The sequence below is a fragment of the Nesoenas mayeri genome (assembly GCF_963082525.1).
Source record: "Nesoenas mayeri genome assembly, chromosome: 8".
Classification (NCBI taxonomy): Eukaryota; Metazoa; Chordata; class Aves; order Columbiformes; family Columbidae; genus Nesoenas; species Nesoenas mayeri.
Genome location: NC_137554.1, coordinates 21,003,838 through 21,027,576, shown reverse-complemented (window position 1 = coordinate 21,027,576; position 23,739 = coordinate 21,003,838). Strand labels below are relative to the sequence as shown.

Genomic DNA, 23,739 nt, shown 5'->3' with positions numbered 1-23,739 from the left:
GTTTTGATTTATCAAGATGAAACAGAATGATTCATGCAACTTTTTCCTAATCAGCAGTTTGCCAAAACCAGCGTGTGCCTGTGAAATGTTTGTTTTGGTGAGAGATGCAGCTTCCTTGGGAAATTTTTCAGCCTGTTGTGTTAAACAGCCTGTGGCAGCAGATTGCTGTCTGTCCTGGCTGGTGCTGGTTGTCCTGGCTGCCAGGCCATTCTTTCCTGTCACCCTGTGCAGGGACAGAAGCTGCTGCCATTCCAAGCGCTGGTTTGGTTGTTTGTTTTTCTTCACTACTGTCCCCATCTTCAATTTGCTTGCAAGAGAACAATTTAAAAAATCAGTATTTCTGTATCTTGTAGTCTGCTTCTCTCAGGGTTTGCCCCTCATACTCTGGTTTGCAGGGTTCTGGCAGCATCTCGACTCACCCTCCTGTATGCAGTGATGGTGCAAATAGTGATGACTTCTTAACCTAATTTCTCTTTAATGTTAAAAAAAGCCCTCACCCATTCCACTAAGGAAGGTTTCTGTGAAACAGGTCCTTTTTCAGAAGCGACAAGCAAGTGGGGACAGCACACTTGAAACTGGAAAAGCTGGAATCAGAATGTGAAGTCAGAGAGATCATCGAGGTATGTTTTCTGGGTGAGGTGTGTTCTTCTAGTGAGTATGATTTGAACACCAAGGGAAAATGAATATTCGCATTGCATAAGTGTGTTTGTACACGGTTGACAGTTTTGTATTGGGTGGTTCTGACAAACAACAATGGGCTGTTTTTCATCTCTTGAAGCTTGTCCTAGCTGTGAGTGTTCTGATACCAGGAGCTTCTTGGGGTCTCTCTTCTGCAAATTTTCTGTATCAAGATAGCTTTCTTTGTCAGGACCAAAAAAATGAGGTGCTTCCCACAAAATATCCATATTGATAGCTAACAAGTCAAAGGGTTAAGCAGAGACTGCCACGGTGAGGAGAGAGCTGCTGGAAGGTCCACGGGGAGATCACCAAGTGAAGCCTTAAAAAATCAAAGTCCCTCGGGCTGTGTCACGGACGCGCTCAGGACGCGGCTGCCCCGGAGCCCGGCCGTGCCTGGGCTGGCGGTTTGGCCGCAGAGGTGGTGCCGCCCTGGGACCCGCTCTGCTGAGCGGTGAAGCCGGGAGCACAGGGCTGTGACGGCTCCCAGTGGTCTCTGTCATCTTCTGGTCACAGGGAAATAAAGTCAGTGCTCGCCCGAGGCGCTACAGTTGGACATTATCATTTGTATGTGTGATAACCGCACTTCTCTTTGTGGCTCTTTCAGATTTTTGATGGCAGAAAACCCACTGGAGGGAAACTGGAAGTGAAAGTGCGACTCAGGGAGCCCCTCAGTGGTCAAGATCTTCAAACAGTCACAGAAAACTGGCTGGTCCTTGAGCATTAGTGCTGTCTGAGGTATGAACGCTGTGGCTAAAGATGTTCTGGCCAGAACTTGACAGGGCTGCAGATCAACTCTGCTTGAATAATGTCATTGTTGACATTGACCCAGTTACACAGCTCTGGCTTTGATACCATTTGTCTTTATATTTGTAGTGGTGAGCTGACATCATTTCAGAAACGAGGTTACAGAATCTCTGATGAGTTTGTAAATCAAAAACGCCATTTCACAATCCCTTGAAATGCAGGGAGAACTTCTAGCATGACCTTTATTTAGAATAATTTAGAAAATAAGGTTGACTAATCCTTTCTAGGAGAGAGGGTACTTTCCATTCATCCTTATTGTTAACAAAAAAGCTTTCAGGATTAGCTTCTTCCCTGACCAGAAGCTAGAGAAGGGTGTTTGTTTGCCTCATGAAGTCTGCTTGACTTTATTTGAAAGGGAAACTATCAGAGATGGGCTTTCTTCTGGATACTTGAGGCTTCTTGGCAGGGAGAAACAGTTGAATCCAGGCTACCCAAAATCTGTGCCTGGTGCTCACTGTGCTCTTTATCAAGTACAAAAGACGAGCTGTGTGCTGCCACAGCAGCTCTGTAGTAGAAGGATGAAAGAGGTCAGCTACTTCTTCTTGCCAGCCCCTATGGAAACTGCTCAGTTTTGGAGCTCATCTTCCTTTCTCACGCATTCTAGGTGTTGTAAATTCTCTCTTCAAAAAAAAATAAATCAAACATTTTGGTGTTGTTTTTTTTTTTTTAAAGCTATTTTCTACATAAAGTTACGGAAGGGTAAGAAGTACCAAAGTCCATCTACCAGTGGAAGCTCTAGTTCACCCTACTGTTATATATGTTTTATAATCAGTTTTTATTGCATGGTGACATACTCCTATTTCTCCCAGACTCAGAACACAAATTGGAGACACATGGCAGAATTGCTGTTTCGTGGGCATTGCTTTTTCTATAGAGCAATTGATACAGCAACCTAAATAACCTCCATTTAGCAGTTTTGTAGACAGCGTTTTTTAGACAATCTGTTAAAAGTACATGTGATGTTTGAAAGAAATCCAGATTAGTTGGACACAATCACTGATATCATGAAACTGAGGTCCTCACTTGTCGATCATCCAGAAAATTCATGTCAGTGTTTTACGTATAATTGGGCCTTGAAATGTGAACATCCATTAAAATACTGCATCAAATGATGTTTGTTTGTTTTTTCCAGATCCATTGGAACGCAAGAAGATGTGAGATGAACGTATGTAGAAAGATGCTGCTAGCTGCAAGCACCAAAGATGTTAAAAGAATGCACTACTGAACCTAATGTCTATTTTGATAACAGCCATAGTGCTTATTAATAACTGTAAGGCAAATGTAAGGCTCTGGAAATCGCTGCTGCAGGGAATTGTTACTAGTCTACAGAAAATAGACAGAATTGCCTTAACGTGGGACTGCTAATGTAGCGCCAGGATGAATGTTACGTTAACTATGCATAGCGGTGTGTGACAAGTTCAGCCTCTTAAAAATTCCCTGAGGCAGCGCAGAAACTTTTCAGTCAAGTCCCAGGTAAGACCTTTCCTGGAATTCATTTTTTCAAGTGTACAAGCAGCCAGCGTGGTACAGTGAACAGTCTGCTACCGCTTTTTCTGTTCTCTCTTATCAAGGCCTGTTTGCTTTGGGTTTTTGTTTCCTAAAATAGAGGAGAGACACCTTCGGCAGCAATCGAGCAGCCGGGTGTCCCTCCTCTGCACGTGCCATCACGACACGAAGTTCAATGGGATGTTGCCTTTCAGAAGAAAAGAGTGCAGGGCTTCTAGCGGCCAGTGTTTACAGATCTGCGTGTTTGTTCTGGCTCCCCGTTGTCTGCCATGCTTGCTGCGCTGCCTGCTCAGTGCAGCCCGGGTACTGTGCCTTCATCCTTCTTCTTTTTTTAATTTTAAAAAAGGAGAAAAAAAAAAGTATGCTAGGCTCTGCTGCTTCCCAAATGTTCCTTGTATTTTTACAAAGATAGGCTTTTACAGTTCTTCCAGGTGATGGGGAAAGTAGCCACTCTTTGTCATATAGAAAAACAGATGATGAGTATTTTCAGGAATGCTTTTGATCAGCAGCGTATGGTACCAAATACGTTTGTGTTTTTAAATCTCGGTGAGGTAACAGAAGTGAGTGATGTGAGAGGAGAGGCCGTGCCTGCCCTGGGCAGCGGGAGCTCCAGCACCCACTGTTGGCGTTGGGCGAGGCTGCAGGCAGAACAGAGAACAGACAAGTAAGGCAGCGCTGCCTCTGCCTTCTGAGCAGATGAAGACAATACAGTGTTTGGGTTTTAATTTCAATAAATTTAATATACAAAACTACATGTTGAAAATAAAAATATAATATGCAGTTTTTTGCAGTGTTAACTAACTGAATTTTTAAAGTACAATTTTTTTTCTAAAACAAGTACTCATTTCTTAACAACATGGTAATTAAGGTCATTTAAAAGGCTATGGCTGAAGCAAACATGTCAGTCACCAGTTGATAATGTTTTGCACAAACATAATCCAAACCTAAAAGACTTTTGGGGCAAAGGAAGAGAAGATGAAGATTTTTTTTTTCACCTTTTTTACTGCATTATTAAGCATAACAATGCAACTAAGGTAACTGGAAAGCCGCTGCTGTGGCAAAGCTGGAGAGCAGGCTGAAGAAGGGAGGTGGTTGATTTGTAGAACCTGCAGTAGGTAGCGCAGCGCTGTGTCCCAACAGCGCACAGGGAGTTTGAAAGTCACCTCAGTCCTGTTCTGCTGCACAAATTCATAGGAAGGCTACTGATTGTGCAATAGTTCAAGGTTTGTCCATCGTGCAACATGAAACAAGCTGTGTGAAGCCAGCCACCTCTCCCCGAACGCCAGAGGTAAGGTTGCACTCTCATGTAACTCACCAATTCAGCTGTAGCCATGTGCTACCTCTTGCTGGCCAGCACTTAGGTCTGGAGTTGCTGCCAGTTCTCTGACCGGCCTTCTCCCCGTGCTGGGTGCTGACAGCTGCAATTTGCAGTATTGGATTTGTTGGACTGTTTGCTTTCTTTTTAAAAAGAAGCAGTAGCTATTTATTTGCAACTGCACTCTGTACATACACTGTGCTGTCCTTACATAAAATACATTGCTACGTGTGCAGTTACCTTTTCCTTTGCCCAGCTGGTGCTGTATATTTGTTTAAAACATAGAGCATCAGTCTCACAGTAGCCCTGCGCTTCCCTTTCTATTTGAAAGGCCACCTGTGTTACTCATATAGAGCAAAACCAGAATAATCCTCTCTGCATCCACCAGCACCGGCTGACGATGCAAGGTCTGAAAGAGACTGACCATAACTGAGCCCCTCTCCTCTCACAATTTTCTGTACAGGCAGGTGGGGAAACCTTCCCCGCTGTTCTGGGGGAGACTCAGCTGCTTTGCACGGCTCTGGCTAAACAAACCAAACCCCTTGTCCTGCCCTCAGTTCTTCCCCCTGCTGAGCAGTTTTCCATGGAGACAGTAGGAATGTGGAACCATGTTTCCTCTGGCTGAGTCTCAACTCCAGCTTCACAGACGTGAGCAGCTGCTTTCCTTACTCATGCCCTCTCAGGTGAGACAGGAGCACTGGGCCAGTGCAAGTGTTCAGAGCTGACCAGAAAGCTGCTTGTTTTTTGTTTCAGCAGAACATGCAAACCCAGCTGCTCTATTCTGTTAGCACAGGTAAGCTTTTACACAGTGCTGCTAATACAAAGTGTACGTGACACTGGCGATAGCTACAGCACACAGCAGGGAGGACACTGAAAGCTGCCCTGGGCGTTCCTTTTCTTCAAAAAGCAGGACCTATGGGGAAGAGGAATGAGATATAACTGCACTTTAGGGCTAATATCTCCTCTGCTTCATACAGATTTGTAAACAAAGTACAGAATAGCAGAGGTGGTCTAGGAGATTATAGAAATCTGCCCAGGTGATGAGTTTTTATAGTAAATAGAGGAAAAAAGTAAACTAGCCTATTACACACACACAAGTTTACATAATACCGCACCTGCCTGCCCTTCTGCTCGTTTGGACACATAAACAAATGGAGTTATGGCTGGGTAATCGTTCCACATCTCTCAAGGGCTACTCCAGGCATATTTCAACCAATAATTTGGTCAAAATAATGTAAACGTTGCTTTTTAATGTCTACAGAATAACCACAAACAGCATTATGATGAGGTCAGCACGGAGGTCTTGATTGTTGTTTCTTACGTGTCCATCTACAAACAGTACAAGACTGGAGTTTCACTTTTTATTTATGCCCCAGTGATCTTTGCACCCGTTTGAGCATTTAGAGTACACGACTGTAAGTCTTTAAACATGAGCATTTCTCTAAACAGTAACAGAAGTGGAGTAGCTGCAAGGATAGCATAGCCATGTTGTAGTATAGAAGCTGCCCTGATCCTCTGGTTGTTGACAATGCATAGAAGATTCAGAATTATGGAACAACTGTCCCTCCCTCCTCCCCCCATTTTCCTCTCCAATAGTGTTAACAAAAGCTTAATTTTTCCAGTTTTAAAGTGCAAATGATTCAGATACAACTGCTGCTGGAACAGGTCTGAACAGAAAATGAAGTCCTCTTATGAGATGTTCTCCAGGATATAAAAGATGAGCTCCATGATGACGGGCCCCTCGCTGAGCTGACATGCCCCTCCATGAATCACCGGCACTAAGGCACTGTCCAGGTCATTCATGTACTGCGAGGGCAGGGGCTGCCCGTTGCTCCCAGCTTGGTAACCAACCTACAAAACACAAGGAGTGGGGGTTACAGAGAGCAGGACACAAGTGTGGCGTAGGAAAAGGGGGATGAGCCGTGCAAGGTGCTGCGGTCTCTGCCCGGGGCACTTGAGCACTTGCGTGGGACGTGACAGGCGCTAAAGCAGCTTTTCCACTTGTTTTTGTTCCTCTTTGTTTTCCTGGTGGCTGCCTAGACAGAAGTAGCCTCTTTTTCCTACTGCTCTGTCAGAGCAGACGGTTCAGATCAGCAGGAGCCACACGCTGTTATCAGATTAAGTCGCGCAGTATTTAAAAGCTGGGTGACGCTAAGAACAAGTCCAAGGCAAGGCCAGCTGTCCTGCCAGGACACCCTTCGCTCTGCTGGGGGCTGCTGCTGTCAGGAGCTCTGGAAGGGACCTTCCCTCGGTTTCTTTGCCTCATACACAACCCTTTTAAGAGCAGCCACGCTTGTGACCAACACTGTGTGCTCACTTGAGAATGCATTTCATCACTCCTGTCTTTAACTTTTCATCAAAAAGCCAGTTCAGTCTCCTCTGAGCACATGGCTGGGCTGCTCACAGGTACTGCCAGTGGCACATGGGGGTCAGTCCTGGTGTTAAGTCAGGCTGGGCACGAGCTTTCCAATTTTAACAGATGTCCCAAAACACCAAACAGCTATCAACACTGGTAGATTAGCATGTGATATTGGTATTTTTTAACCAAGAGAAAGGCTGGAGTGCTGCATTTCCTTTTGGGGGACAAGCAAGGGAACATCTACCCCCCCACACCCCAGTTAAACCAAAACTATTCAAGACTTACTTGATCTGAGTCGAGTGTAACACGCAGCCCTAGCTTAGTCATTCCATCCTCTTTCAACAGTTTAAGATGAGGACAGAGAGCTAAACAGAAAGCTTTTGCCACGTTTTCAGTCAATCTGCTGTGATCAGCTGGGTCACTCAGACCATTGTGTTGCTCATCATTTTCCAGGAAAAACACCTGAAAGAAAGAGGTAACACAAGACTAACGCTTGGCTTTTCTAGAAAATAAGGTTACTGAGATGCCATTTAATATTCTTTTCCAAATGAAGATTAAAGAAGAGCTGCTGAGGGCAGACCAGCACAAGACCCTGAAGGCAAAGCCACCTGAGGGAGAAAATTAAAAAAACAACTTCAAAAGAAATATTTAAATAGTCATGTTCTCAAAAAACTTTCTGTTCTGGTCAAAAGCCTCATTATGGCAATTCACTGGGTACTGCACATAGTTTTTAATTTAAAAACCTGGTTTTAAATAGAAGTTAATTTTGGAAAAATTAACATTTTTAGTAAAAAAAAAATACATTTCCAGGCTGAAGATGTGTGTTACTGTCACTGAGCGGGGCTGTGTTGAGCCCTGGGAAAGAAAGGATCCTCTGGTGACAAGCTGTAGAGTGAGTAACTTGGTTCCTCCTGAGCAGGTGAAGTGAAACACTTCCAGAAATGTTGTGACATCAGCATTTGTGTGCTGGCAGTGTCACAGCCAGCACCAGCTACACAAGCAGCTGCTTAATGGAGCAGGTACTGCATGTGATTTATGCCACAGCACTTTCCTTTTGACTTGCAACATTTTAGAGAAGATGGCTCAAAATAACATTTAAAATCAATAATTATTAAGACTTGCCTCTGGTGAGAAAGGTAGTTTTTTAACACAGTGCAGGTGAAACCAACTGTTACCATGGGTAACAAAGTGAGCAAGTATTTTTTGGGGTTCCGCCGTGTTCAAGAAAGGTACATGTGCAGGGACAGTGAGTGCAGCGCCCTGACGGGATTTTATTCTGCACAATCCTGTATTGAATCTCCCTTGCATGTGGGAAAGGGAATACAGGTTTGTTTTGTACAACTGGCTGCTTTCATTTTGGTCAGTAGGCAGAGCAGGTTGAAAGATGACGAGGCAGGAGTTGCAATCCCCAAAATGCCAAGTGTTGGTTTACATGCAGCTCAGTTTGACTGACTCACCTCTGTCCACCGAATGACCTTTCCATTTGCCTTGTACTCTGAGCCGTGAAATATCTTCACGCTTGTTATAGACTCCATCGATTTGCCATCGATAGGGCTTACAACACTGTGAAAGGGAGGGAAAAGGGTAAGGTCTGACTCAGAAGGTGAGAGCTGAACAGAGAAAGGTGCAAAAGAGAACAGTGTTGGGGGACAAACCAGGTGCAGGAGGGACCTTCCTTGCAGGTTTGCAACAAAGCTGCACACCAGCACTGAGAGCTTATAGGGTGGTAAAACAGCAATGAGGCATTTCGTACCATTTTTTATTCTTTTGTAACCTCAGTGCAGGCCAGCAATACCTGAAACACTACTTACACAGCCCAGAGTTTAATTACAGAACCTAAGACTGACCCAGAGAGCCTGAAACTACAGAAGTACCCTTCCTTCTAGATGCCAATTCCTTAAACGTTGTACCCATCACACCAGCGCTTTACTGCCGTAACCGCTTCAGCTGCCATGTACACCTTTCATTTGCCTTAACTGTCAAGAGCTCAATTACACTGTTGATGGTCAGCAACTTTATTTCCAGCACTACTTAATGCAAACTAAGCACCAGGAGAGCAAAAAGTGACCACAATGTGCAGGGTTCAGCACTGAGTGCTGGAGACAGATTAGTGGTTTCCAATAACTGGATATTAGCAATGGCAAAAAAATCCATAGCATTGACAACTTCCTAAGTTGATGCCTCAAAGCTCTGCTATCTCAATTCCATTTTCATTACCTTTAATTGCATCTTATCACTCAAAATAGAGGCACAGACTTGTAATTCCTATTGATTGGAAGACTTGTGCACCTTATAAGATCAATTAAAATTTTTAACAAGTACAGTCAAACAGTCACTATTCCATGCCAAGTAATTCCTCCTCTACTTACCCCTTACTAAAGTTTTTATCATCTTCTACCCACTGAATATGAACGTGTTCCTGAGGATCTTCAGCATCTACTTTGCCACAAGTGATGGTGAAGTCTTTCATCTCCCTCAAGGCCTGCCTCAAAGAGTCCATGTTCTCCGCAGTTATCTGGACCATCACTCCATCTAGGGAACCAAGAAATCCTCGTAAGCCAAAATAAGCCACACTGAACAGAGCCTATACAGAAAAAAAGAAAGAAACATCCTTCCTCTTTTTGTAAGAGAAAGATTAAACATCTGTTTTAAGAGTTGTAAGCAGCAGTGCTGCACAAGACCATTTCTGAACTCTCCGATTCCGAAAGCGTAGCACAGGTGAGCCTTGACTGGGGAAAACACAGGGATCATACATTGTCCTTCTACCCTCAGAATCGCCATGTGACGCCCTCCACTCCACTGTCACCTCTGTTGGTGCTTGAAGGAGCACTTTGTGGGTGACACAGGTTTTGGGAAGTCACCGCTTACCTGACAGTGGCAAAAATACAGAATTTGGATTGAGATCAGTCTAATTTACTGCGGAAATAACCTGGGAATGATACACTTCCCCAACGTACAGGCTCCTTGCCTGAATCCACCCATACTTCTCTCTTGCACTAAACCAGCAATTTAGACATGGAAAATGGTATAAATGGCCCACATATCCTGACTTAGAGTGAGACGGCTGCTCCTCAGCCCTGGGTGACCCCTCCCCACAGGCTCCACGTTCACACAGCTCCAAGCTCTTGGAGCTTCAGGAGCCACTGCTTGTCAGTGGAGCTGTGCTGAGGGGCTACACACCTGGGCTTCTTGTGCACCTCGCTCACAAACTAAGGAGCACACCTGAAACACGGCTGTCTGCACTGTCACATCCACAGCAAGGTTAGACTACAAAGCTCTGCAGCTCAGCAAACTAAGCGAGAACAGCTTTAATCCAGTGTACACAGTCGTCGTTTATTCCTGTGACATGACAACGAGTAATGGAAGAACAAACCAAATCAGAGACACACCAGCTCGACAATTCCAACTTGTCATGTTCTCATCAGCCCACATACAAGCATGTCAACAATGCACATTTGTAATCGTGCATAACTCCAGAGCTGTTTGGGAACTGAGTATAAGTTTAGCAGGGCTTCCTGCTCCTGGTCCATGGATTATACATTCCACATTTCTTAGGCTCACAATTTCCTTGTTCAAACCAAACCAGTAAAGCAATCACAGGCTCGCAAGCCAGATACTTCATATCTTACCCTCATTTTCTTGTGTCCCTGTTCTACAGCATCTGGACAAGTTCCTCCTCATTAAAGGAAACAGGGTTTGTTTTTTTTTTGGCTAAAAAGCAGGGTAAAGCTGAAGCGGCAGCATGATTGAAATGCCCAAGGCGTAACAGCAGAGCCCTGGTAACTACAGAGCTGGGCCATGGTAAGAAGGATGCAGCGTGTTTTAAGCAAGCAGCTCAGTTCTTACCTTCTACTATACTGGATTTGGCAAGGTAGCCTGAAGAGGATTTTAAAGCTCCACTGAACACAAAGAAGCTGGCACCAGTCACTGCAACAACAACAACAGGCATGATTTAGTGAGGTTTTCATCAAAACAACGCTTTACACAGTGATCAGGTATCGCAGCTCTATCATCCAGAGAGGTGATTAATCTAAATCAAGACAAATGCTGCTTAGAATTATGGTGACTCTAATGCACATCACAAGCTTGGATATGGAAAGGGCACATCACCCATTTATTTTCTAAACTGGTCAACAATTTTTGTCAGCCTTGATAAATGCTCATATTTCATCACTCTCCCTCTCCCCATACACACCTTGAGTTTCAGGACTACTAATTTAGGGTAACCAAGCACCTAATTAACTTCTAAATGCTCATGCACAGCTGGCAAAGATTGTGAGCGAGCTGTTTATGGATCACACTGTAACAGCAACCCCCTGGCAAGGCCACAGCTCAAAGCCACTTGATTTAGAGTAAAATTATCTTAAATGACCACTAAGCATCATGCCATTCCTGCTGGAAATCCTTCTTGTCCCATACGTAAAATGAACAGAAGTCAGGTAAGACCATCAGTCCTGAACCAACATCCCATGCCAGTATAGTCACTGGAGTGACTGGGGATACTTGCAGACCACAAAAGTTGGCCTTCGTCTTGCCTGCTCTCATTTGGAGACAATAGAAATGTCTCTGCCAGAAATTTGCCACAAACCCACAATATTTAAATTGTCAGTGCACTGCTGCTGCAGCCTTTCAGCTTACTCCAACAAAAACAGAGCCTGGAAATTACATGGTCTAATTGAGGCAAACACGAGGAGTTTCTTGAAGATGCGTTATCAAAATGCTGCTGGTTTTGGTTATTCCTATTTACCTTTCCTATTAAACCTGATCTTCCTCCTTTCACTGAGTATAGGTCAAGCACAGGCACCCACAACCTCACCTGTGGTCTCCAATAACACCAGACACAGTTCTCATTATTCACGTACAGATGTTGTCTAAGCCAGTTCCAGCACCATGACCTCTGGAGCACCCCAAGTCCTCGGCTGCACTGTGCAAGCAGTGTGACCATATTTACAAGCGAGCAAGCTCTGATGTGGTTTATTTTATGATGTCTGCTTGAGCAACGAAATTGCTAGAACACCTCTTAAACAAACTTGGAACAGCACCACTGACCTAGAGAAGTGTGATGTGGCTTGCACACAGGGCATAAACTGTACAGTGTGTCCCCTGACAGTCGAGATTGTGGATTGTGCAAGGGGAATAAAACACCGAGGGGGTGAAGGGCAGATAGAGCAATGTGTTACTATTCCTTGTGTTGCGTGTCTGTCTCACAAAGCTGCCCGTTCAGGGTTATTTTCTCTGAGTGTGTAGGAGAAACACAGTGAAACACAGACAGACCCACTTCTGACTGGTTCACAAAGCCAAGTGCCAGAACGAGTCGCACAAATGGCAAAGAAGCAACACGGACCACAGAAGAGAACAGCCCCGGCGCGGCGCCCGCTCACCCTTCCTGGGCTGGTTGTGGATGCTGATGGCCTGTGTCTGGTAGTTGCCATCGTCGTTCTGCACGCACACCAGATGCGAGTCGGCCTTCTCGTTGAAGCACGCTCCCCCTGCGAGGACGTGCTCGTTGGATTTGTTCATGGCTTTCATCATCTGCAAACAAAGAGGGTTCTCGTTTCCATGCTGTTCGTCAAGCACAACCATAAATAGGTGATTCTTGGAAGAGTTTACAGAGCAAGCTTCTCAGTGGTGCTCATGTTCTCAGGTCAAATTTTAGCACCCAGAACCATAAACTGCTTTGGAAAAGAGGGTTCAGGTCTTATATCATCTAGATACTTTAAAGTGCCACCTTTTATGTAATTAAGATAAACAGAATATGGGGTAGCTAAGCTGCATATGTTGCAAAAGCTATTACCAACAGCTGTTAAAAAAAAACCACATTAACAGGAAAAAATCATAAAACCATTGGGAGGTAATATCTGGCTTGTTTACACAACTGCAGTTTGCTTAGAACAGAAATCATAAATGTTGCCTCCACAGTTCAGTGCTAGACTGGCACTCAGACTTGTGGCATTTAATCTTGGTTTTGCCACTTAATCCTGGCTCTGCCATGACCAGACACCAAAGTTTTAGAGTTTGCGTGTGTCACCCACATGAACTGGTGAAACTGGGATCCATGTTCCCCTTTTGAATACTTTAAAGATCTGAGTCATAGGCATCCAGAAATGATTTTAATTCTCTGCAGAGAAGGCCTCCAAAAAGCATCCAAAAATGTTTGTGATGTATCTGCCCTTCAGTTTTGCTGATTAGCATCTAACATACACCTAGTTACATGCCTTGACCGAATATTCTTGTAAATTATGTATCTGCTCTCCTTTTCTCATCTCTTACTCTTCATGGAGGCTCAGACTACAGGAGTTTTGATACAAAAGGAAAACAGAGGGCATCATCTCTGGAATTTGTTTCAAAACCAAAAAGTTTTGCTTAAAATAAGAAAAGGCAAATTACATTACAGGCCCCCACATTGAAAACCTTGAAGAGAAGGGAAATGCTGAATTATTTGCCATCTCTGAACAGCACTCACAGTCCCATCCTCTGCTCCCTGCAGCTGACAAACATCTACACTGCACACAACACATTGTCTCTCTCTAACATAAAACCTTAATTATAGTGTCAGGAACATCAGCTGATGCTCACTATTGACAAATGTGCACAGGTGTAATGTTTGTGGAGGAAACTTAATTAAGGATTTGCATCAGACCACAGTGTATTTCATTATCTAGTCGATCATGTCATGCTCCAGAAACACGGAGTGCAGGAGCTGCCTGAGCACAACAGGAAACAACCGGACACGGCACCTGGAGTTCCTAACATGGGCACTGGTTAAACAATGACAGTCACCTTTGCTGAGGGACTAAATAGGCAACTAAGGCTCACTAGAAGCTGTAGAAAATTAAAATAATTTTGAAGATAAAAATATTTAATAGTAAAACTATATATTAATATTTAATTTGTTAATTGCAGTCAGGATTCTCCACATTTAGTCCATCCATGAGATTTAAAACAAGGTTTTCAATTTCTAAAGAGTTTGAGTGACACACTTTTCTAATTAAGTACTGTTTCACATGAGAAAAAAGAAAAGGTCTTGTGGCTTAATTCATCTTAATTCAAACTATACTCAGATGAAAAATCTCAAGTAATTCAATCTTTCAACTGGATTGCAAGCAATAATGTTACATAAATAACACTTTCTCCATTTAAAAAACTGAATCCCTGCTTCTCACTGGCAAAGAGAACCTGAAGACAATGCAGAGATTTTGCTAGTGCAAAACATTTCCTGAGGCCAGCTGAGTGCAGTGTGTGGTTCAGATACAGAACCAAAGCCAACACCAGGCCCAGCGAACACTGAACTGCATCTTGGGTGCCAATTTCTATTTAATTCATGCAAACTTTACTGACTTTTTCCATTTTCTCATAGCTGCATCAAGAATTAATTCACCTTTTAATAGAACCTTTATTTTATTTTTTCACCAGTTTCATCTTTTTTAAACTTCACCTAAGAATGTGGTTTTTTCTTTTTTTTTTTCTTTTTTTCTTTTTTTTTTTCAAATTTATGTCTTTATTCTCGCTGTTATTTTATTCAAATGCTTTTTGCAGGGCAATTCTCTCCAGCTATATTCTGCTCTGGTACAACAGTAACTTCTACAAATACCATTTTGCCCAGTGGCTTGGCTCTCACCACAAATGCTGATTGGTTTCAAAATACCAAGCTACCCTCTTCTCTCACAAAATCAATCACCTTCTCCATTGCTCTCTTTTGTTATCGTTCAAATATCTTGTCACTAAGCTTGCTCAACTAAATCCTAAAGACACTGATTGATTTTCTCACACCAGAAATCAAGTATAAAATTGAGATGCCGAAAGTCATTTTACATAAAATAAACACCAATCCAACAAATACTAATAAATGCTGCAAGCACACACACAGAAAATAGGTGAGAAGAGCTAATACACCTTTCCCCCTGGTTTACCTCAACTGTAAAGTTTGCCAGCTTATTTGCTCAGATCAAACCAGTATTTTCTGTTATTTACAATTACACTTTATGTAAACAGTTTAAAAACAGGAAGGAGAAGAGTTTAAGAGTTTAATTAATACTAAATGGAATTGTTTTCTTCCTGTGGAGCCACCCTCACTCACTCTCAAAACGTGTGCAACGTGCATTTATCATTTGCTTTAGATGCAGTTTTCCCTACTGGTAGTGAGTAAAATGAAATTCCTTTAGATCCCAGGTCCTCCAACCACAAAGAAACTGTATACAAACTTATTTCTTATAGACATTACCTCATTGTATCTGTTGCTAGGAATTTTGATGCTGGTTTTTCTGACTTCCATGTCAACCACTAAACCCTGGACCACAGGCAGCGTGTACTGGTAATTTCTGAAGTCCTGGTAATTAAAGTAAGTTTTTAAAAGTTAGGTATGACGATAATAATTACCACCGTAGGCTTCATAACTATCCTAGTGACTACTCATTAGCCCATTAAAATAATTGTAATCGCTGACTGAAAGGCAGGGAGGGAGACATCATGGCTTTTAACCTACATAATCAAAGCACACAAATGAAAAAACATCATCGTGACTGTTAGCCATTTCACTGATTTTCTTACATCAAAATTAATGTTCTGCAGCCTTGAATGTCATCACTATATGTACAAAAATTCGCTCTCTATGTACCGTTACATTACTGGATGGAGTTATTAGTTTTTCCAGCAGCAAAATTAGGTCATGCATCAAAGAGAATTTTCTATATTGAAAATATTAACAAAGTAGGCAGAGCTAATAACTTTGCTTCAGTGGAAGCTCTGTAGAAGCAGAGAGCTGGGACTGCACACTGGCCTTCTGAGGAAGGAATGTGAGCAATTACTACACTTGTTTCCAGATCCAAATGTTCTCAGGTGGCCAGGTTTGGGATGTGGATTTGGGCACCTTTTTACGATTCACCACGTTGTTGAAAGCCAACATCCAATACCAGTCGCAGCAGGTAAATTCACCCAAATACCCACTATTTCCTCCGGTCATCTCCATGTGCCAGCTACTACATATAAGAGGATTACGGTTCTCCCCACACTGACCCATTCACACCCGTGGAATGTGCAAAATCAGTGTCAGCACTTACTGCAAGAAGGTTCATGATCGTGTGTCCAGTCTCTCCAAACAAAGGCTTACGGAATCTGACACTAAAAAGTGGGCATGGATAAACTAGAATAAACGAAAATAAACCAGAAAAGATCAGATTCAAATTTACATATGGAGGTTCTGCAAAACTAGACTCCAATACAATCTCCTGAGCAGCAGCAAAAGCAGAGATTGGGAGGAAGACCAGAGTTTAAAAAGCAGAAAGGGAAGAAGGGTTTAACGTTACAACGCACCTTACACGTGTCACGGCTCCTTGCCCACCCTGCCAGAAACAAGCAGCACTACATGGAATGCCTGCAAGTGCCACACTGCAAGACTGAAACTAGCAATCTGGACACTGAGGGCCAAGATGACCTTTCTAAAGGCTTTTCTCAGGCAGCTTCTTGGAAATGGCTTCTCCCTTTTGTATGACCATCCTGCTGCTCTCCACTACAGCATCATAACCAACTGTGGCTGATGTAGTGATATTCAAGTGATAATACTGAGATTATTTAATTTTCTGTTTTTATGATTTCATAAAAACATGGCAAATTGCCTACAAGAGTATGTCAAAACCAATTAAAACTACATTCATGGTATGTGAGCAATGCAAAACACCTGCGTTCCTTGGCTTAGGCATACTTGTAAAATATCTATGACGCAATTCAAAGTGCACCGTATGGATCTGGCTACACTACATTATGTTGCAGCAGAAGCCGTAACAGTGCTTGAAACATGACTCATGCAGGAACACGTGATGCCAAGGGTTTCTAAATGCATGTTTGAAGGAAGGTGCCTAAACTATCCTCAGGCAACCACCGAGCCCGACTTCCCAAAATGCTGCACATCTTCACGGTTCCCAAGGTAGACACAAGGGGCTACAAAATTCTCAGCAGGTTGGAAATAACATCATCAGGATTTCCTGACAGAAATGAGCTCCAGCTTCCCCATGCTGATGATCTGGGAAGCATCACAGGTCCTGCGCACACACCACACAGCTGACGTGACCAACTCGTGCACAGTGTCTGACAATTCCACCAAACCCAGAGCGTGTATTGGAGGAAACCTGGGACACAAATGCAATCCCTTCCAAGGGGGCACCGAGGCAGTGATCTGCAGTGACAGCTGGCACAGCATTAGTGAATACGCCTGAATCCAAACCCCAGCTAAAGAAGTGATCCAAACCCCAGCTTCCCAGCAGAGTCAAAACAGGTCTTTCTGTGAACATCAAAACATTTGTTTATGTGCTCAAAAACAGATGTCACATCCAAAATATGAGCATCTTTGTTTGTTTTTCTAAATGTTGACAGAATAAACTACTTAAAAACCTCATGGATACACTCAAAAACTTACACACCTTTAACATTAATGTCTCTTCAGACAAGTTTAACCTACAGTCATCATCTTCAGAAAGCAAATTTTAAAGATTTTCTTTTTCCTTTCCTGTAACATATGTATTTTTTGAAAAATTCTCAACTTCCCCTACACATCACAAATTAAATTTAAAAATCCTTACAAAGCATATTCTAAGACTTATTTTGTTAAAAAGTTTTGAAAAAAATTAACATACCATTTTCATCGTAATTCAGATTTAAAAGATATGCCAATTAAAATAGAAGATGACCAAGGAAGCACATTTTGGCCCCTCACAGTGGTCAGACTTCTGATAATCTCTTTGCTCCAGCAATAGCAAATGTCTTTCGAAAAAGATTTTATCCTAATTTCATGCCAACTGCTAAGATTTTGTTGGGCTGAAACACTCTCTGCAGCCCATGTGTTACTAGTTGCAACAGAATTTTTGCAACAAATTGCGAGGTCAGTTACCCCTGCACACATATTTTTACTTTCTGGAAAATGAGCGTGGTTTTCAAAACCTAACAGTGAAGGCTCATGGAAAGAGCTCATCTCAAAGGCTCTCCTTTGTCCCAATGACACCAGCTAAATGACTTCTTGTGCACCTAATTCTATTTCAGGTCATTAAGTGAACTGCAAACAGCTACTCAGAACCTGATCTGTCTCCACAAAAATCCCCCTGATCAACAAGTACAGCTGTGAAAAGGCTGTAGGTTATATCAAAACCTCAGTACGGCCCTGCTGTTTAGTTGGATGCAATGTGGGTATAAAACATAAATTTCACTTGCCTGCTTAAGCTTGTGAGGCTTTGCCAGCTGACCATTTAGGGCTGGGTGTGCGTGCTCTAAACCGGAATGTATTCTCCTGCAGAAATAACTGCAGCTAAAAGAATGCACATTACTTACGTCTGTATTCAGCTCCAAGTCTCAACATCAGCCGAATGGGGAACACTTTAGCCCAGGGAGTCTCCCATTTCTGAATGAGGATGCCAAACAGGTACGGTGGGGTTGGGAGCACCAGGTCTTGCAGGGACTGATACGTAGCTGCAACGTACAAGAACCCTCCGTGTTCTTTGCTTCCAAGGAAGCTCTGGCTGAAAAAGGAGTGTCCCAGGTTGCCAACAACGTTACCTATGAACAAGAAAAGCTCATTACTTCACTAGATTGAGAGCTATATCAAGAATTTAAAGAGTTTTTCAGAAGAGCAAAAAAACAATCACTTAAACTCACTTTGCTTCCCAAAGCACTAATGTCTATTAATCACACAAGAAACAATGATCTGCTGCACATGGGGGCTCAGGTTACCTCTCGTGCAAAACTGCTCATGGAATAATGTATTATAGACTAGAGCTACCAAAGCCATGGTATCTCCAGCTGATGCACCTTTGGTGATACATGTACTTAGTGACCATCACGGGGAGGAAGTCAGTTTTGTAGGTACACACACAGCGCTCCATTTCTGCACCTGCGCTGTGCCTGCAAGCGTCCCAGGACAGCACGTACAACCACAGACCTGCCGCCTCCCCTGGGGAGCAGGGAGGGACACTTGCCTCCCCCATTTCTGCCCATTTCACAGAGATCTGCCTGTTTCCAGCGGCAGAGGCAGCATGACGGAGGGGAGGATGTATACCATGACAGCCAGGGAAGAAGGATAGCTCAGGCCAGTATTGCTGCTGAGGAACTGGTACCTGCAGCCCCTGCCCAGCGCTACAAAAGCACCCAAAGAAACCCTGTTTTCAGCGTCTGCAGATATTCCAGGGGTTTCCAGTGCAGAAGCTGCTGTTGACTGAACTAAACTTTTAGACCCAGCTGTGGTTAAGGGAGAGATGTGCAACTGGTCAGATGATTAACGCCCACCGGTTGTCCTTCCTTTTAGGCAAACCACTGGGGTGCCTGCTCAGACACATATTGAAGATCTGGGTCATTTTAAGAATTACACAAAAGAGTGTTTATTTAATTAGTATACTTAATGTAAGATGCAACTGAGAGAGACACGAGGGAGAAACATCACTAATTTTTGCTCACATTTTTACTCTTTGATGTTCTTAATTTCAAAAAAATGTTTACACTGGAAGGGCTGAATGAATCTGAATGTTGATTAGATTATTATAGCATCCAACACAGCATTTAACACTGAAGTAAAGAACCACGGTATGATTCCTTCTATCAAATGACAACAGCATGCAAATAACGTACAGAACAGCTGATCCCAATTCTCCATAGGGAGATGTGAATATTAATAGCGTCGATTTGCTTCCAAAGAAAAACACAAGTCATTTCAGAGCACACGGTGAGGTTGATCACAGCAGTCCTGAGGAACCGCATGGGTCCGAGGCACTCATTGCTGGCCTCCTGCAGCAACCCCAGGCTTTCGCACCCGCAGAGACTAAGTAGGAGCTTCTGCTCTTTCTCCACCACCTCATAATGGCATGCTTGTATCTGAACTCAAGGCAGTGATATGCATGTCTCCAGCCGGCACATCAGCTGGACAATAACAGGAGGGTTTCTCCCTTTCACATGATTCACAGAAGTGCAGCTTTGAAGATCATACTTGCATTACTGAGGATGTCAAGTTAAGCTTTCTCTATTTTTATACTGCAAAACAGCCTAAAAAATCATACATAAGCATTTACAAATGCAAGGCAAATACCTACAGTAGGCACAGTTTTGGCCAGCAAAGGAAAGGTTAACCAATGAGCCCGCTCAAGCCTGTTCTTTACACTGAACCCCTGTGAAAGTCCCCAGTGACAGCAACTCCCCATCAAGCCAGCACTGGCATAAGAACAACACAGCTTCTCCTGCCCTCGCTCTGGAGATGTGACCGTGCTCCTCTGCTTCCCTCCTGGCCACCCTGGCACAATCACCACCTTAGAGCAGGCTGAGAGAGGCTCTCATCAATGTTCATAAATATCTCAAGGGTGAGTGTCAAGGGGATGGACCAGACTCCTTTCAGCAGTGCCTAATGGCAGGATGAGGGGCAATGGGCACAGACTGAAGCACAGGAGGTTCCATCTGAATATGAGGAGAAACTTCTTTCCTTTGAGGTGCCAGAGCCTGGAACAGGCTGCCCAGAGAGGTTGTGGAGTCTCCTTCTCTGGAGACATTCAAACCCTCCTGGACACGATCCTGTGTGATCTGCTCTGGTGACCCTGCTTTAGCAGGTGGGCTGGACTGGGTGATCTCCAGAGGTCCCTTCCAGCCCCAACCAGTCTGACTCTGTGATTGCTTCCTTCACATTACTGTGGGACCTCCAGCTGTAAATACAGCTACCAGGAGGACTGTAAACAAAAGGGTCCTTTTATACTCTGACTAACAAATAAATTCAGGGGTTTCCTTGCTATTAAAATTGGTGGGTACCTTAGGGGAATATTTATTTGTCTGCACCCATAAGGTGCTGCGCAAAACTAAGTTCTCAAGTTCTGAGTTAGAAGGTGACGGGATTCGGCAGCCCAGGCACCCCACAGCAGGGCGCAGCTCGTTCACCATTTGTCACCATCCTGTGAAGATGATTTGTAATTTTACAGATAAACACAAGCCAGAGCTGACACCAACAACCCAGATGAAATTCCAGAGCTCTCACAGTGGCTACAATTTCTGTAATGCTCAGCTGAGCATACTCGATGAAAAGTAGGTACTCGTCAGACTGAAGGACTAACATGATTAATAGAGCCACATCAAATGCTGTCAGCTGCTGCAAATCATCCATCCTGCCCATGTGCAAATGCATTTCCATGTCAGCCTGTGCTGTGACACCACTGCCTGCCCAGTGAACACGCTGCTAATGCACTAACCTAAGCATCTTGCTACTGAGCGCAAACCAATGTATCAGCCAGTGTTCATGAGAAAGATTTTCTCTTATATAAAATAGCTGGTGGCACCTTGCTATCTCAACTCCTTTGCTTTTGCAGTTCCCACCTACCCTCACTAATCTCCTCTTCTTCATTTATATTTCCTTTTTCCCTTCCCATCTGTTCGTACCCAAATAGAAGCCACAGGCCTGATAGTAAAATTACTTGGTGAGGTTCTCAGTGCCAATACCATGACCATAATAATCTTTTCTAACCTTCACATGTATGAAGCATATGAACTGCTAAACTGAATTCTGCATCCTTTTCTGTGTGCAAGAGGCCAGGCAAAGCGACGCTGTACGACACCGCGTCGTTCTGAGCTGTGCACTGCTGCCCACCGGCATGACAAAGCAATCAGACATTTCCACTTGTGACTGATGCCAAGTGCTGCAGCAGAAAGGGACGACTACTTATGTTTTCCCTTTCAGGAGATGGAGCTTCAAGGCTCACGTGCTTGGGATGCCTTAACAAGAATTTTTTCAGCCAACAGAAACATGAAAAAAAAACAACAAACCCTCAGAACGGAATCTGCAACTCAGCTGTTCAGCACTTTGCTACCATAAACCACAGCAGTATAAATTACTTCTTTTGACACAAGCAGCTCGCACAGTGCCAGCTCCAGTAGGTTACCACTATTAAGAGGAGAAACTATTTGGATTAGGTAGTTGTGCTGCAATTCATTATTTGTAAGAGCCTGCTATGTGGAGAACATGGGAAGAAACAAGCAAGTGTTTTCATACCCACCTCTCCAGTGCCCTTTTCAACCAGCAAACCCAAGTTGAAAAGCCTCTTTAGACTTTGGGCTTGCCCCACAAATATTCCTGCGCTGACCAGGGGTTGTCAGCATTTTCTGCCATGTCTTTGAAAGTGGTTCCAAGTCAAGGCCCCACGGATAAGGTGCTATTACCAACTTAACATGGTCAGTCCCAACCCACTGCACTGTTACACATTTTAAGCACAGAACTGTGTTTCAGAGGCTTGTGGAGAAAGTGTAGCTGCCAGAAAAGCCTTCAAAAAAAAAAGCCATCTTTCTCAGGAGCATGCAATTTAATTTACAAAATATCCCAACTTCCTTTCTAAAGAGGTAATCTCAGAGCGAACAGAAAGGTGCCTTTCCTTATATTAAGTTCCAGCACCTGACATCAGGTGACTGATATTCTTTAGGAAGTGCCTTAAGTGCGCATGATGCATCTAAAGCAGCTCTGCAGGAGGTCAGTACTTATTCTCCTGTCAATTACGCTTGGTTACCCTTGACTTTAAATCCTAAGCAGCTCTATAAAGTCCTTTAGCAAGACATTCTTCTATCCACTCATGTGACTTTCTCTTCAGTCACAACCCATGCTGGTTTGAATTCTTCACTTAGGTATCTCCCTCTGATGAACAATGTACTTTCCATATCAGCTTGGCAATATGCTCTGGACTCAAATAAAATAGTTTATACCAGGAAAGGTAAAGAAAAAAAAAAAGATTCCTGCATTTGTTTATTGCTCTCAATATGTGGTGAAGCCACTTAGATGCTTTTACCAAAAACAGAGAGGTTAAATTCCTAATGTGTGCTTCATATGGGCACAAGTTACTCCTGGACAGATTCCAATTGGACATGGAAATTTTTCATGATGGGAACAATCAGCCTGTGGAATAACCTCCTTGGGGAAGTGGTGGATTCCCCAACACCAGACACTTTTAAGATTCAGTGGGACAGGGTGCTGGGCCAGCTCCTCTAGACTGTGCTTGTGCCAAGAAAGGTTTGACCAGCTGAGCCCTGAGTTCCCTTCCAACCTGGTATTCTGTGACTCTATGACATCTTTTGGTGAATCCCATGTCAAAAAGCTGGTATCAGCATCGCAGTCTGAGGGAAGGCATACGTATGTGGGCTGGGGAAGTCAGATGCATCCGTCTGTCCTCATCCCACTACCATCAGTAATAACCAAGAACTGCCAAGTACCAAACACCATGCCAGCAAAGCCATATTCACCTGGCAACAATCCTGCCAGATGGATCTTCTTCACCAGCAAGTAAGCACGTACTTTTTAGAAAAGCAACACAAACCCAGTCACTACCACACCGCAGAAGTGAGAAGACCATGAATGTAATGTGATGGCAGAACATATCTGTAGCAGATACCAACACTGAGAAAAACACATGAATGGAACATTCAAAGTTCTGACCATACTCAGCATCTTTTTATGGAAACACATCAGCAAGTTATTCGGAAAAAACATTCATATTGGCAAGGGACATAATGCTTCACTTCCTGTCGCTGTGAGTAGCAGTTACCAGCATCCAAAACTTCCTCAGACAAGTCTTCCACGCAATCACTCTCAGAACCTTAAATGATGTTTGATTTTTGTGCGCATCTTTCCACATTACACTTCCAGAAGTGTATTATTCACTCAGTTAACCTGTTCTCTGTCCAGAACACCTGCATGGGCTTCTTTATAGATCTACTCTGTATTAACTGCCACCTTATTTAATTAAAACCAGACTGGGTAAAAAATACACAAAACTGCCTGGGATAGATCCACCCTCACTCAAAATATCCCCCCGCAAACCAGGGTGACCACAAAGCCATGTCAAGCAGTTGCCAGATTTGCACTTTCACTACAAAAGTAACAGTGGCATTTATTGTATTCCATGAAAGAGCTGATGCACTAGGGCCTATCTGGCAGCTCTATATTAACATATCCAACTGCTTCGAAGCGCCCATTCAGACAGACAGACGTTCCCGTTTTTCCATTCACTAGACCTCCTGCCAGGCTTATAGCCAACAGACAAGGATAATCACGGGATTACTACTACAGCAGCACAACTACCACAACCAC

At 43.5% G+C, this 23,739-nt stretch overlaps 2 protein-coding genes across 6 annotated transcripts in view; one reads left to right on the top strand and one right to left on the bottom strand.

The window, feature by feature from the left end:
* CC2D1B (coiled-coil and C2 domain containing 1B) overlaps window positions 1-5,557 on the top strand; it is a 36,688-nt gene extending 31,131 nt beyond the window's left edge. For all 3 annotated transcript variants that reach the window (XM_080348744.1, XM_080348743.1, XM_080348745.1), the window contains 3 exons: window positions 530-620; window positions 1,283-1,413; window positions 2,615-5,557. In XM_080348744.1, the coding sequence (XP_080204870.1) occupies window positions 530-620; window positions 1,283-1,402 (211 nt within the window). In that variant the 3' untranslated portion in view covers window positions 1,403-1,413; window positions 2,615-5,557. The remainder of the gene's footprint in view (window positions 1-529; window positions 621-1,282; window positions 1,414-2,614) is intronic.
* A 337-nt stretch (window positions 5,558-5,894) lies between these two features.
* The window catches only part of ZFYVE9 (zinc finger FYVE-type containing 9), a 57,664-nt gene continuing 39,819 nt past the window's right edge, over window positions 5,895-23,739 (bottom strand). For 2 of the 3 annotated variants that reach the window (XM_080348573.1, XM_080348574.1), the window contains exons 11-19: window positions 17,976-18,200; window positions 15,719-15,801; window positions 14,884-14,988; window positions 12,044-12,194; window positions 10,509-10,589; window positions 9,032-9,194; window positions 8,120-8,225; window positions 6,948-7,124; window positions 5,895-6,154 (exon numbers count right to left, since the gene is read on the bottom strand). In XM_080348573.1, coding sequence (XP_080204699.1) covers window positions 5,993-6,154; window positions 6,948-7,124; window positions 8,120-8,225; window positions 9,032-9,194; window positions 10,509-10,589; window positions 12,044-12,194; window positions 14,884-14,988; window positions 15,719-15,801; window positions 17,976-18,200 — 1,253 coding nt within the window. In that variant the 3' untranslated portion in view covers window positions 5,895-5,992. Of the gene's footprint in view, window positions 6,155-6,947; window positions 7,125-8,119; window positions 8,226-9,031; window positions 9,195-10,508; window positions 10,590-12,043; window positions 12,195-14,883; window positions 14,989-15,718; window positions 15,802-17,975; window positions 18,201-23,739 lie in introns of those variants that run through there. The other variant, XM_080348575.1, reaches the window with a different exon arrangement.